Here is a 14,368-nt window from a genome sequence, read left to right on the forward strand (position 1 = left end):
AGTATGACTGGGAGTCAGGCTGTAGCGCAGAGGGTTAAGCGCAGGTGGCACAAAGCACAAGGACCGGAGTAAGGATCCCGGTTCGAACCCCGGCTCCCCACCTGCAGGGAAGTCGCTTCACAGGCGGTGAAGCAGGTCTGCAGGTATCTATCTTTCTCTCCTCCTGTCTGTCTTCCCCTCCTCTCTCCATTTCTCTCTGTCCTATCCAACAACGACGACAACAACAATAATAACTACAACAATAAAACAACAAGGGCAACAAAAGGGAATAAATAAATAAAATAAATATAAAAAACTGAGTATGACTGAGAAATCTTTGTAAGAATTACTGAGTTCAAGCTTATGTTTATTGCTAGATCAAAGTCTGTACATCCCTGGTGAGACATGGATCTTGAATTCTTTTTTCATTGCTATTAAGTCAAACACTGTTTATGCATCTTCACAGTCATCATCCTCTAAGAGGGGATTCATTTTCATTACTTTCTGCATAGGAGTGTTAACACTGTCATATCTCCATCCCTTCCTGCGGAACAATTTCTCAAGTAAGCTTGGCATCTCATAGCCTTTGCTTAGAATGAAATCTTTAAAGGCAATTGTTCCATAAAGATCTTCAAGAATGTCCTGTTGAGCTTGCTTCCGGAGCTCTTCAAGTATGATCTTAGGATCAATTAAAGGTTCATCATTTACTAACTTTTTCCACAACTTGGGTTTCAGGTACCATGCTCCATATCTTATCTTCACATAGTTGGGCTTGTAAGGATTCCTTGGTTTCTTAAGTTTTTTCTCCCAATCTCTTTCTTCCACGGAGAATGTAACCATATCATCTTCAGTTAGATCTGCGTTGTACCTGAGCTCTGGAGGAAGCTGGGTTATTTTCTTCATGCAGGCAGGTTCATAAAATGCCTTGTACTCACGGCTAGCATCAAACAGTGTCATCATGAAGTCTTCATCAATGCCCAAGTCTCCATAAGAAGCAGCCCATTTGCAGAATTCACGCACTCCTCTTGGTACATATCTACTACTACGACGACGACTCTTGGAAGCCTTTTTGCGTGGCTTATTTTCTTCATGAATCACAAATTCTGGCCGTGTCCCAGGAATCCTTATGAGAGGTGTTTCTGGAGGCGAAGGTGTTTCTTCAGATGAAAGTGTTTCTTCAGGTGAAGGTGTTTCTCCAGGCGAAGGTGTTTCTTCATGTGCAGGCGTTTCTTCAGGTGGAGGCATTTCTCCAGGTGGAGGCATTTCTCCAGGTGGAGGCATTTCTCCAGGTGGAGGCATTTCTCCAGGTGGAGGCATTTCTTCAGGTGGAGGCATTTCTCCAGGTGGAGGCATTTCTCCAGGTGGAGGCATTTCTTCAGGTGGAGGCATTTCTTCAGGTGGAGGCATTTCTTCAGGTGGAGGTGTTTCTGCAAGCGGAGATCTCATTGCAGGCGGAGATATCATTACAGGTGGAGATCTCATTGCAGGTGGAGATATCATTATAGGCGGAGATAACATTACAGGCGGAGATCTCACTGGACGCTTAGGTTTTGCTGCAGGCTTAGGTTTTGCTGCAGGCTTAGGTATTGCTGCAGGCTTAGGTATTGCTGCAGGCATAGGTCTTAATAGAGACATAGGTTTTACTAACTTAGGTCTTAGTGCAGGCTTAGGTATCAATATAGGCATAGGTTTTGCTGCAGGCTTAGGTTTTGCTGCAGGCTTACGTTTTGCTGCAGGCTTAGGTTTTTCTTCAGGTGGAGGTACTTCTTCAGGCGGAGGTACTTCTTCAGGTGGAGGTACTTCTTCAGGCGGAGTTACAGAAAGCTTTCTGGGCAACTCTTTTGTTTCTTTGGTGCCAAGACAATATTCCCATGCATCCCGAAGTTCCCCATAAGGATCAAGCTCTTGCAAAACCTTTAATAACAAATCTTCTGGCAATTCTTCTTCCAAATGGGTATAGTGAGCTAGGGGATGTGGGGCCAGGCAGGCATCAAGGTATTTTAAATGTGCCTTCCGCTCTAGCTGTATTCGTGAGAGGGTGGTATACAGGTTTGGGTCCTTAGCTAGCGCTCGGTGCCTCTTTTTGGGGGCAGACTGGGGAACTTTGTTAGAAATCATGGGAAGGAAGCCCTCCCTATTGCCACGAATGATCATGTTTTCACAAGATGGACAACCATCCCTGAAGTCATCCAGCCCCTCTCTTACAAATATCCATCGTCGACTGTCCAGTGCAGTAGGGAACTGCTGAAGATTTCTCTTGTGCTTTGCGAAGTACTTGGAAGGTAGATCATCTTTATACCATGGTTTGCACTGCATGCCCAGGGGCATTGGTTCCATGGATACAGGATCTAACAGCCACTTTTTGTTTGCCATGTTGTCCCAAGCCATCTGGAAACAGTCAGCTTCAGTGCTTTGTTTGCTCAGATCTTTCTGGTTGCTAGGAGACCACATGAGTAAAGGCTGGCAGGATTCTATCAGGAGGCCTGTCTATGCAGGTGGCCCTCCTCAGTCTGAGTTCTAGAATGGACAGTGAGGGATCATTCCTTTGTGTGGTAGATTAGCGTTTCATCATACAGACACTAGCTACAGTTTATAGTCCTGTTCATCTTTACATGTACATTTGAATTGTTTCCAGTTTGAGGATATTATACATAATATTGCCACAGACATTTGTGTTCACATTTCTGTAGACAGACACACATACTTTGATTTCCCTTAAGTAAACCTTAGTTACAATATGAGTAGCAGGATCATATGATAGTTATATAGAAATAGTGTATTAAAATAATGCAAATATTTGTACCAGGTTTTCAGGATATCTATAAATCACAAGTTTGATCACCCACCATTTTCTGGTGTTTGTATGTCCCTGAGAAGTTTAAGCCTTTTACTACCTCTACCCATCTCTGAGTCCTTGAATACCAAACTGAATCATTAGCCAACCTTTATATGTTGCACTGTGTTATTATAAAAACAAACAAACAAACTCCGGGGATTTGGGGCCCAGAATTTGTGAGCTAATTCTGGTTTGGTGGCAATAAACTGTTTTCCTGTACCCTAGATGTTTGTGGTTTTTGTTTAGATTCCCTGTTTACAATGTAACATTTTTAGAAACCACCAAAGATTTTCAAAGTGGTTGTACTTTTTAATACTCCCTTTGGTAGTGTATGATGTTGTCTGTTCTAGTATATGTGTAGTGTTATCTCATTGTATTTATTCTTTTTTAAATTATTGAATTATTATTGATTTACTGTTGTTGTGGCGGTCTGGTGTCGGGCTGCACCGCGGAGAAGAGAGTGGACGTCCAGAGCAAAGGGGTACACAAATCGTTATTATAGGATGGGGGGGTTGGTTCAGACCACGTGGAGCCAGCCGGCAATGGCCGTCCCCACTACCTGACCACAGGGGGAGAGCAGGGGGCGAGATCTGAGAGAGAGTGGGGGGGTAAGAGCCCAGACAGAGGGGGGGGTGAGGGGGCTTTTTATTGGGCAACAACCAGGGGTGACGTGTGGGGCCAGGATTGGTTGAAGGGGGCACTGCTAGGATTTCACCGGGCGTAGAAAAACCTGGGGGCGGAGACTGCATCAGAAGTACTCCTCAGCAACATCTCCTCCTATCCCTTTATATCTAAATGGACACAGTAAAGAAAAATGGAATGGAGCAGGCTTAAATGTTTTAGAGGAATGCCGTGCTCAGGTGGGAAGATGTAGGACTTTCTGTGGAGGAGGGAAGGCTTAAATGGCTGCGAACCTTGTGAGATTTATGCGTCCTCCTGTGCTCAACCCCTCTTTAGAGAGAGAGAGACTTACCTGGAGAGACTCATCTCATAGGTTTAAGCGCAGCCTGCTCAACCATCTCTTCACAATATCTCTACATCTTTTCTATCTTTCTATCTAGTAATTGCATAAGATGTACAAAGTCTGTAAAAGACTATCATGGAGCAGAAACCTTTTGGGCATAAGCCTAAATGATATAACAAAACAGGAAGGGACAAGTAGGGGAGTAGTAAAAGCCAGTGTGGTGTGAAGGGAAGGATTGGTGTGTAAAGGAACATTCCCTGCTTGCGGTGGGGGAAGGGCAAGGGTACATAAAGAGGGGGAGGCGGGAGGGCATGACCCACCAAACAGAGGGGCTATTTGGCATTGTATAGTCCTCAAGGTAACAGTCTGTAAAGTCTATGAATTACTCAGGATCAGTCTATGAAAAACCAGCAGCGTGAAGGGAAATAAGCTGCTTCAAAATTGTGTAAAATGTATATAGGGTATGTCAGAAAGTCCGATACAAGTCTCAGTCTGAAGTAGATGGCTAGGGGAAGAATTGGCAGGGGATGCAACGCTGCATGAGGGAGGTCAGCCGCTGGAATGTTGCTTTTCTGTAGATAGCCAGCTGGAACCGCCAACACGTGACAGGCAGGTCAGAAGCAGGAACGTCAACCAGGCATGAAGAAAGTTCTGTCCTTGGAGTCTGTGTATCAGGTTCTTCAGATCGCGTTGAGTGACATCTAGGGTTTCGGGGGGGTGTGCCACGGTAGTCGTGCCATCTAGTGGGTGACGTCAGGGTGTGCAGGGGTTCAGATGGTTTTTCCGGGATTCCTGTGAAAGAAACACAAACAATCAGCTTCTTGTGGTTAATTTGAACTTGTAACAAGTTATAGGTTTGTTATAGTTGATACCTCGATGATTATAATTGGTTTAAAATCTCTTTATGATTTTATTTAAAGGTTATCTAATGTGACCTCCTGTAGCAGCCTCTACCGCAGGATCTTGAGACCAATTTTAGCTAAAATATGTATTTTAAACAGACTCAAATTTCTTAGAGAGTTAACGCATATTCGTGACAATGATTTTAACGTTTGCAGTGCCAGATTGATGCCAGATCTGTTGTGGATTAATTTCCACAAGATAGTTTTCAGGGCACCTTTGGGGGCCCTTCAAAGGTGTCCTGTATATAAAATTTATATAGTTTAGTTTTGGGAATGAATAGTCACGTTGAACATTTAAACTTTTACCTAAATAGTAAGTTACCTTAACAAATTAATTTTTACCTTGTCTGATAAAAGTGTAGCTGTAGGGTTACACTTTTGATCGTTAAGTTAGTGTTACCAAACTTGAGACATACCCATAAACATTTAGTTATAACAAACTGGAGGAAAAAGAACTTTTGTTATAAAAACACATTATTTAAAAACAAATTTATATCTGTCATTAGTCACACAGTTTAAGACTAAACACTTACATATATACCAAAACTATATATAAAAATCAAAACAGGGAGAAAGAAAAAATTTTTGGAATGTTTCTGGACGTCTCCAGAAACTTTGGCTGCGTCCAGTATTTTTATATAAAGCCAATTACCTTTTAGAGTACTCCGAGCATATGGGTCATGCAAAAAAAAATTTTTTTTTTATTCAACACACTCACTCACAAAAACAACTGGCCAGTTATAACATAAGACATACAGGGAAAGGGTAGGAGAGAGGTCTCTGTGAGCCAGATTTTGTAGGTTCTGCCATGTCGTATTACGGGTCCTGGGATGTATCCTGCATCTGGTCCTCTTGTAGTATTTCTTGTTCTTCAGGAATAACAGCGCCATTCTGCGGGTATTGTCGGACATGGCGGGCAGGAACCCAGACAGGTTTAGAGAAATTTTGAGGGAAAATGCATGCAAAACCCCTTCCCATGGTCAATAATGGGTCAGGCCCTTTCCAAATTTTATCGAGTGGGTCTCTCCATTTGACCTTAATAGATGGGAGGGTAGATGGTGTTTGCCAGTGAAGAATAATAGGGGGTAAGGCCGAGTTATTGTAAATATTAAAGAGATTTAACGTAGTTAAGGCTTTTGCTAGCTGGATATTGGGGGGATATGTTCCTCTTTTATCTTTATTTATTTGAGCCTTCAGAGTTTGATGGGCCCTCTCAACAATGCCTTGTCCCTGTGGATTGTAGGGAATGCCTGTGGTATGAGTAATATTCCAGAGGGAACAAAAATCTTTCAATTGTTTGCTTGTAAACATAGCTGCATTGTCTGTTTTCAAAAATAATGGGACCCCCACAACGGCAAAACAAGAGAGCTTACAAGCTTTTATGGCTTACAAGCTTTTTAGCACTTTCTCCTGTCTGAGCTGTAGCCCACATAAATTTAGAAAAGGTATCAATTGAGACAAACACATATTTTTGTTTGCCAAAGTTTGGTATGTGGGTGACATCAATTTGCCAAATAGCATTAGCTTTTAAACCTCGGGGGTTAACCCCAAGGGTCTGGATAGCAGGTGTCTTTATGAGACTTGCACAAGAAGAGCATGTAGCGAGGATATGTTTTAACTGTGGTACAGGAACATCAGGGAATCGAGCTCGAAGGCCTTTAAGATTAACATGGGTTAGAGAATGAAAATTAGCAGGATCAGAGACAGAGACTGGGAAAGTTCCTGTGGAGGCAAGGCGGTCAACTGCGGCATTCCTTTCGGACAGGGTACCAGGAAGAGGGCTGTGGGAACGAAGGTGTTGAATATACAGTGGTTGGGTTCGAGAACAGAGCATAGAGGCGATTTGAATCAGAGGGGAAAGTGGGTTGTCATCAATTTTCACATAAGAACGAGCAAGCCATGGAAGTAAGTTAACAGTATACACACTGTCAGAAAAAAGGTTGAAGGATTCTGGTACAGCTTTTAGTGCAAGGAAAACAGCATAAAGTTCTTTGTACTGAGGGAAATTATCAGGAAGCTCAGTAAAGAGAGGTTTAGGAGATTGTTTGTCTGGGTAATATATAAGGGCAGCAGCTCCCCTTTTTCCGCCATCAGTAAAGATTGTAGGAGCAGAGGGAATGGGATCCCGAGAGAAAAGTTTAGGTGCTAGTAGAGGCAGAAGAGGTAAAGAAGCCAGGCCGAAGTTGAAAAACAAGATTAGAAAAGAAAACACAAGTCGAACCTGAAATGGAATTGGAGTATTACACCAAAGTAAAAGACTCTGGGGTGGGTGGGTGGGTGGGGAGAATACAGGTCCATGAAAAATGATGAATGAAATAGTGGGGGTTGTATTGTTAAATGGGAATCTGGGGAATGTTATGCATGTAAAAAAAAAAAAGTAGAAACACAAAGCAGAAATTGACTGAGTTTGGAGTATGGCACCAAATTAAGAAAGCAGAAGTACACTAGAGTTTGCAGTGAGTACCTCCCTAATACTTCCTCTCCACTTTTCCAAGCTTTGGGTCCATGATTGCTCAACAATTTGTTTGGCTTTGTATGTTAACTCTCTTTTCAGGTTCCAGGTGTCATCAGGATGCCAGCCAGACTTCCCTGGATTGAAGACCCTACCAATATGTCCTGGAGCTCAGCTTTCCCAGAGACCCACCCTACTAGGGAAAGAGAGAGGCAGACTGGGAGTATGGACCGACCAGTCAACGCCCATGTTCAGCAGGGAAGCAATTACAGAAGCCAGACCTTCTACCTTCTGCAACCCACAATGACCCTGGGTCCATGCTCCCAGAGGGATAGAGAATGGGAAAGCTATCAGGGGAGGGGGTGGGATATGGAGATTGGGCGGTGGGAATTGTGTGGAGTTGTACCCCTCCTACCCTATGGTTTTGTTAATTAATCCTTTCTTAAATAAAAAAATAAAAAATAAAAAAATAAAAAAAGAAGAGGTAAAGAAGCTATCAATTTATTAGAAGGAAAATGGTTATCTATTTGTCCTGGAAACCTCACGAAGCTTATGGCAAAGCGGGAATGATGGTGTATAAGCCACTCTGTATCTGTGAGAGAAAAGGGCAGAATGATTAAATCCAGTTCTTTCCCTAAGACCTGCACAGACCTATTTCTCCCTTGGCGAACCATGAATGCTAACACGTCTATCTCAGTGAGGAGTCTTGGAGCTCCTCCTACTGGCGTGTGAAGCCATTCGAGAACCCCATGGTCTTGCCACAGTGCCCCTACTACTGTGGGGGTGGAGTTGAAGATTAGAAGGTTTACCGGAGAGGAGGGGGAGAATCGAACAAGGTGCATGTCCTGGAGGGCCTGGTTAACCCTTTCCAGTGCCAAGGAGGCCTCGGGAGTTAACTTACATTTTGAAGAGGGCTGTTTGTTTCCTTTCAACAGGTCAAACAGTGGTTGGAGGCAGCTTGTGGGCAGATAGAGATACTGCCTAAGCCAATTTAAATTTCCTAGAAAACTTTGTAAAGAAGCAAGAGTAAGGTTAGAAGGGAAGGTAACATTAGGTTTTAAGGGACGAATTTGCGTTAAAGAAATCTCTGAACCTAGGAAGGATATTGGAGGGATTAGCTGTATCTTCTCAGGGGCTACATTAAGGATTTTCTTTAATGCAGGAATGAGAAAATCATGTAAGGCATAAAGATCTGTATCTGATTTTCCCCATATTAAAATATCATCTGTATAATGAAAAATATCAAGGCCCTTATGAATATATGGGACAAGGGCAGATTTAACAGCCTCCTGACAAATAGTAGGACTATTGGCCATACCCTGGGGCAGCACCACCCATTCAAATCTATCATCAGGGCTGGCGTTATTAATAGACGGAACAGAGAAGGCAAAACGTTTACAATCTTGTGGATGCAAGGGGATAGAGAAAAAACAATCTTGTATATCAATAGCTATGATTGGAATTCCCGTGGGAATTGCAGAAGCAAGAGGCAAACCCCTTTGGGGGGAGCCCCAGACCTGCATGGTTTTATTTACTGCACGGAGATCTTGAAGGAGGCGCCATTTTCCCGAGCGCTTTTTAATCACAAAGACAGGAGTATTCCATGGGCTTTGAGAATGACGAATGTGTCCCAAGGACAACTGCTCTCAGACGAGCTCTTTTAAAATTTTTAGCTTATCCCTAGGTAAAGGCCACTGTTCCACCCAGACAGGCTCATTAGAAAGCCAGCTTAAGCGGGGTGTTTGGCTACGAACAGTGGCATTTAGTATTGGGGGTGCTGAATAGACCTGGTATCGCAGGAACGAGTTTTACACTCTGCAGAGGCGTCTGTGGATATCCTAACATCAAGATATTCCAGAAGATCCCTGCCCAGTAAGTTGGTGCTAATATTAGCTACCAAAGGGCAGAAGTGTCCGGTAGAACCTTCTGGGTCTTCCCACATGAGCGAGTCTCGTGTGCAAAATGCTGGGGTCATCCCTCCTATTCCATGTATACTGGGTCCAGGGATAAGTTCCCAATCTTGGGGAACCTCTTCTCGCCTTAAAATCGTCTTTTCTGCCCCCGTGTCAATCAAAAATTTAAAAGGAATATTGCTAATCTTTACTGTCATAGAAGGGTGGCTCCATTCTAAAACAGGAGTGGTCCACAAAATCTCAGGCCCCGAATTTGTACCATTCAGGGGCGAACCATCTTTATGAAATTGGGACCAACAATCTCTCTTCCAATGAAACCCCTTATGACATTTTGGACAAACAGTACGTGGTCTCTGGCTCCCTGACTGAAAGTGGGGTTGCTCTGGCTGGAGGCGTGGTTTCCCTGACTGGAGGCGTGGTCGCAACTTATCAGGACATTGGTTACGCCAATGTCCTTGGCAACCGCACTGAAAGCAGGCCCCATTTTGCTTACGTGGGGCAACTGCATAGACCTGTGTCGTAGCGGGTGCCCCATAATTGCCTGATGTAAGTTCCTGTGTCGCTAGAATCCAATTATCTGGGTGTAGGGGTTTAAGATTAAGGCATGCCTGACGGAATTGTGGTGTCATGCCTTCCCAGACAATAGAGCGCAGGAGTAGTGTGCGGACGTCAGGATTATAAACCTTTCTATCTAAGCTTCTCTTCACCCTTGAGATGAAGCTGCAGGCAGAGCTGAAACCGGGGTGGCAGGGGCAGGGGGGGGTTCAGGGACGGAGAAACCTCAGGCGGAGCTGAAACCGGGCGGCAGGGGGCAGGGTCAGAGGAGGAGCGTCTGAACACGTGTGCGTGTCTGTGGGAACGGAATTCTTGGGTCTAGCCGCTGATCGCTTAGGATGTCTAAGTCTTCAGCACATGTGATTTAACTCTTGTACCTCGGCCTCAAGGTCACTTATCCTTATGGCATACCACGTTTTACATATCTTGAAAGTGGCGACCACAGTTAAAAAATCCAAGGGGTAGCGAAAATTAAACCGTTTATGACAGTGCAAATCTGTCCCAGGTCAAGAGATAATGACTGGGACACCTCCTCATAAAACAAAAAATTTCCCATGGTGGAGGGAAACCCAGGGCCACAGAGGTGGGCAGATGCCACTTACCTGTGTCTGGGCGGTTTCGGGGACCTCAGGCTGGGCCACCCAGCAGGGTGTGGGCACGGAACACGATGGGCACCAGATGTTGTTGAGGCGGTCTGGTGTCGGGCTGCACCGCGGAGAAGAGAGTGGATGTCCAGAGCAAAGGGGTACACAAATCTTTATTATAGGATGGGGGGGTTTGGTTCAGACCACGTGGAGCCAGCCGGCAATGGCCCTCCCCACTACCTGACCACCTGACCACAGGGGGAGAGCAGGGGGCAAGATCTGAGAGAGAGCGGGCGCTGAGAGCCCAGAGAGGGGGGGGTGAGGGGGCTTTTTATTGGGCGACAACCAGGGGTGACATGTGGGGCCAGGATTGGTTGAAGGGGGCACTGCTAGGATTTCGCAGGGCGTAGAAAAACCTGGGGGCGGAGACTGCATCAGAATAACTCCTCAGCAACAATTTACAAAATTATGAGATAACGTGCATAATTCCGCACCATTCCCACCACCACAATTTTGTGTCACCATTCCCTCCATTGGAAACTACAGAAGTTCTCCCAAGGTTACAGATATAAGTTGACTATTATTTCTATAGCTATCTATCTCTTGTTATATATATTTGGCAATTTTTCTATGATCCTGCCTCTATTCCTTTCTTTTCCTTTTTTAAATTTTAATTTATTTGTAAAATAAATAATAGAAAATATTGACAGAACCATAGAAAAAGAGATAAAATTCCACACATTTCCCACCACCAGAGTTCCATATCCCATTCCTTCCATTGGAAGGTTTCCTATTCTGTATCTCTGGGAGCATGGATCCAGGGTCCAGCTTCTCTGCTGGACATGGACATTGACAGATTGATCCATACTCCCTGCCTGTCTCTATCTTTCCCTACTGGGGCAGGGTTCTGGAGAGGTGGGGTTCCAGGGTACATTGGTGAGGCTGTTTGTCCGGATGAGTCAGGTTGACATCATTCAGTAGTTCTTGTAAGGTGGGGTTGATATGAGTGTTTCAGTATGCAACCTGATCTCTGAGAACTCGCTCTGTAGTTAATGGGGACAAGATACCCTCTTTGAGCCTGCTACCATGGAAATCCACTCCATTTCCGACAATTCTCCATTGTAGGGGTTGATACACGATTCTGGTTCTGAAGGGTGCCACTCCTAGACCTTGGTCAGGACACCTGTTTGTCCCATCAGGGAGAACTTGTGGCTCCCTCCTGTGATGACCCTTGGGGGAAGGGGTTAAGAACCCAGAGTTTGTCACTCTCCTGTGCACTCAGGCAAGATGGTGCCCATGGGGACCAGATGCTTTCTTCCTTGCTGAGAATTTTCCCCTCTCCCCCTTTCCACCATCTAGCTACTTGCAAGTGTACCCACATATCAGGCTGCCCACTTCTTTCTGAAGTCCCAGTTGTAGTTGATATTTAGTATGTTCTCTGTTGGATTTCCTTATTGATTTGGGGAGATCATGCCTGCTGCTGCTATTCCATGGCCAGATCTCCAGAAGTCCCCCCAAACATTTCAGTAGAACCTCTCTGTACAATTCTTCTTAAAAAAAGTTGAAAAAATATCTACTTCTTTCTCACCTCCTAATGTAATATCCCACACAGATCAAAGAACTAGGTTATAAATAGCCTCCTTTCAGAGAATGATTATCAGCAAAAACAGTAAGAGCCAGAACGTCTTTTCTTTTTTTTTAGAACGTCTTTTCTTTTTTTTTTTTAGTGTGCAGTTCTAATGATATATTTGTTTTTTTCTTTTTTATTTAAGAAAGGATTAATTAACAAAACCATCCATATCAAATAATACTGCATCTGCCCATCACAACCTAACCAACACAACGTTTGCCACCTCAACATGCTTCACTTCAGACTGTGTCCAGAGACTTCACGTGTGGAATGACAACCCTTCAGAACGTCTTTTCTATGAAGTGAAAACAGAAAAGTTTGGGAGTTCTCACACAGCAGTATTTTTTTTCCAAATGCACGCATGAGCACGCACACACGTGCACGCACACACACACACACATACACACACACGTATATTTATAAAGTTGGAGATATTCTCAAATCTATAGGATAAGAGGGGTACATTTCCACACAGTGCCTACCCCTAGAGCTCCATAGCCAACCTCCTCCCTTGAAAGCTTCCCTATTCTTTATCCCTCCGGGAGTATGGATATATATTTTTTAAATCACAAAGAATGATGATTGAGAAACTCTAAAAATAAGATATTACTTCAGGAAAAAATACAAATATGGGGCATCTGGAGAGGAGTTATTGAAACCAAGAGAGAAATGAATTTCAGGGATATTGAGGTCACTGTCAGAAGAATAGGTTTCAAAGAAAATGGAAGAAGCTAGGGAAATGGATCAACTGGTAGAACAGTGGACTTGCATGCCTGAGGTTCCCAGAGTGGTCCCTGGCACCACATGCACTGGGGTGGCATTGTGGCTTGTCTTTCTCTCCTCTCTGCCTTATGTGCATGCTCCCCTCTCCTTGAATATGTTATAGATAAACCAAATCTTTCAAAGAAACAAAGATAATAAAAAATGACTTCCAAATTTAAACTAGATTTCATGCATTTGAAAATTTGGAGGATTTTAGTGATTGTTTTTACTAATATGTTACAAAAGTAATTAAGTTGAAGTATGTTGGGTAGTGCTTGGTGGGTTAGAGGTAGAGGTAGATAATTTTAAAAATTGTTCAAAAGAAACTAACATATGAAGGTCATGAATGGGATAACTTTTTTTTTGTTGATGATGGTGGAAGAGTGAGGCAGATACATATTAGGTGGAGAATTAATTATCTTAGATGAAGTTACCTTTTTAAAGATCTTCATTGTTTAAATGAACTTTCTTAAATAATGAAGGAAAATAGCCAGTAGAGGAGGACAAGGTAATGTGCAATTCTGATGAAATAAGGCACTTAAAGAAATGAAAACTGGGAATTTGCAATCCATGTAGAATTGTCACATTTATGGAAAAAGAGTGCTTCCTTCTGTGGAGAGGGAAAAAATGAGTACAGCTACAAACACAATAAGGAGAGATCTGGGAGCTGAGCAATGTCTCCAGATAATGACTTAACAGTGGCATATTGTTATACTGTTGGTGGGAATGTAAGTTGGTATAGCCGCCTTTGGAAAACAATTAAGCAAGTAAAATGGAAATAGTTTATGATCCAGCAATACTAGTCCTGGGAAGATAGCCAAAACACATTCAAATACTAATTCAAAAGGATATATGCACCCCTATGTTCATAACTGTACTAATTACAATAATCAAAATATTGAAGCAATCTAAATACCCATCAGTGGATGACTGGATAAAGAAGTTGAGTAGTAGAAGCTGGGTAGTGGTGGACCTGGTTGAGTGCACATGCTGCATTGTGCAAAGACTTGGGTTCAAGCCCCTGGCTCCCACCTGCAGGTAAAGCAATGCTGCAGGTGTCTGCTTTTTCTCTCTCGCTCTCTACCTCCCCCTTCCCTCTAAATTTCTTTCTGTCTCTATCCAATAAATAAATAAATAAATAATAAATTAAAGCAGCTATAGTGGATATTTTCTGTGGAATACTTCTCTGAAATTTCTTTATAAATATTTATTTTATTTATTACATTTGAGTGAGAATTTCATATGAAACAGAGAGGGGGGGGAGAGGGAGAGGGAAAGAGAGAGAGAGAGAGAGAGAGAGAGAGAGAGATACCAGAGCACTACTCTAGTACCTACAGTGCCAGGAATCCAACCAGAAGCCTCAGGCATGAAATATCATTGCTCTGCCAGTCAAATAATTCCCCTCAACCACTATTTTGCAATTTAAAAAGATGATATACCATTCAGAACAAAGTGGATGGAACTACATGTTGTTAGGTCAGAATAGTCATTTTATGTCAAATAATTGTCAAAATGTGATTGCATGGCTTTTTAAGAAATTATGTAATGAGTGGGATACATAGAGAAAGGGAGGAAGAAACAAAGAACACTATTTAACTCTGGTTTATGGTGGTGTTGAGGATTGAGTTTGGGACCTTTGGTGCCTCAGGCATGAAACTCTTTTGCATAATCATTATGCTATCTTCCTAGCCCTGCCTGGCTTTTTTTTTTTTTTTTTTGCCTCCAGGTTTATTGTTCTGGCTCAGTGACAGCACTAAGAATCCACTGCTCCTGGTTGCCATATTATTGGAT

The 14,368-nt window shown here is 43.2% G+C and overlaps 1 protein-coding gene across 1 annotated transcript; it reads right to left on the reverse strand.

The window, feature by feature from the left end:
- Positions 1-325: 325 nt before the first annotated feature.
- Positions 326-2,341, reverse strand: LOC103119977 (putative protein FAM47D). The gene has a single exon (XM_060183482.1). It carries the CDS (start codon positions 2,314-2,316, stop codon positions 430-432), a length of 1,887 nt encoding a protein of 628 aa, XP_060039465.1. The 5' UTR covers positions 2,317-2,341; the 3' UTR covers positions 326-429.
- Positions 2,342-14,368: the final 12,027 nt, after the last annotated feature.

The sequence above is a fragment of the Erinaceus europaeus genome, chromosome X, assembly GCF_950295315.1.
Source record: "Erinaceus europaeus chromosome X, mEriEur2.1, whole genome shotgun sequence".
NCBI classification, from domain to species: Eukaryota; Metazoa; Chordata; class Mammalia; order Eulipotyphla; family Erinaceidae; genus Erinaceus; species Erinaceus europaeus.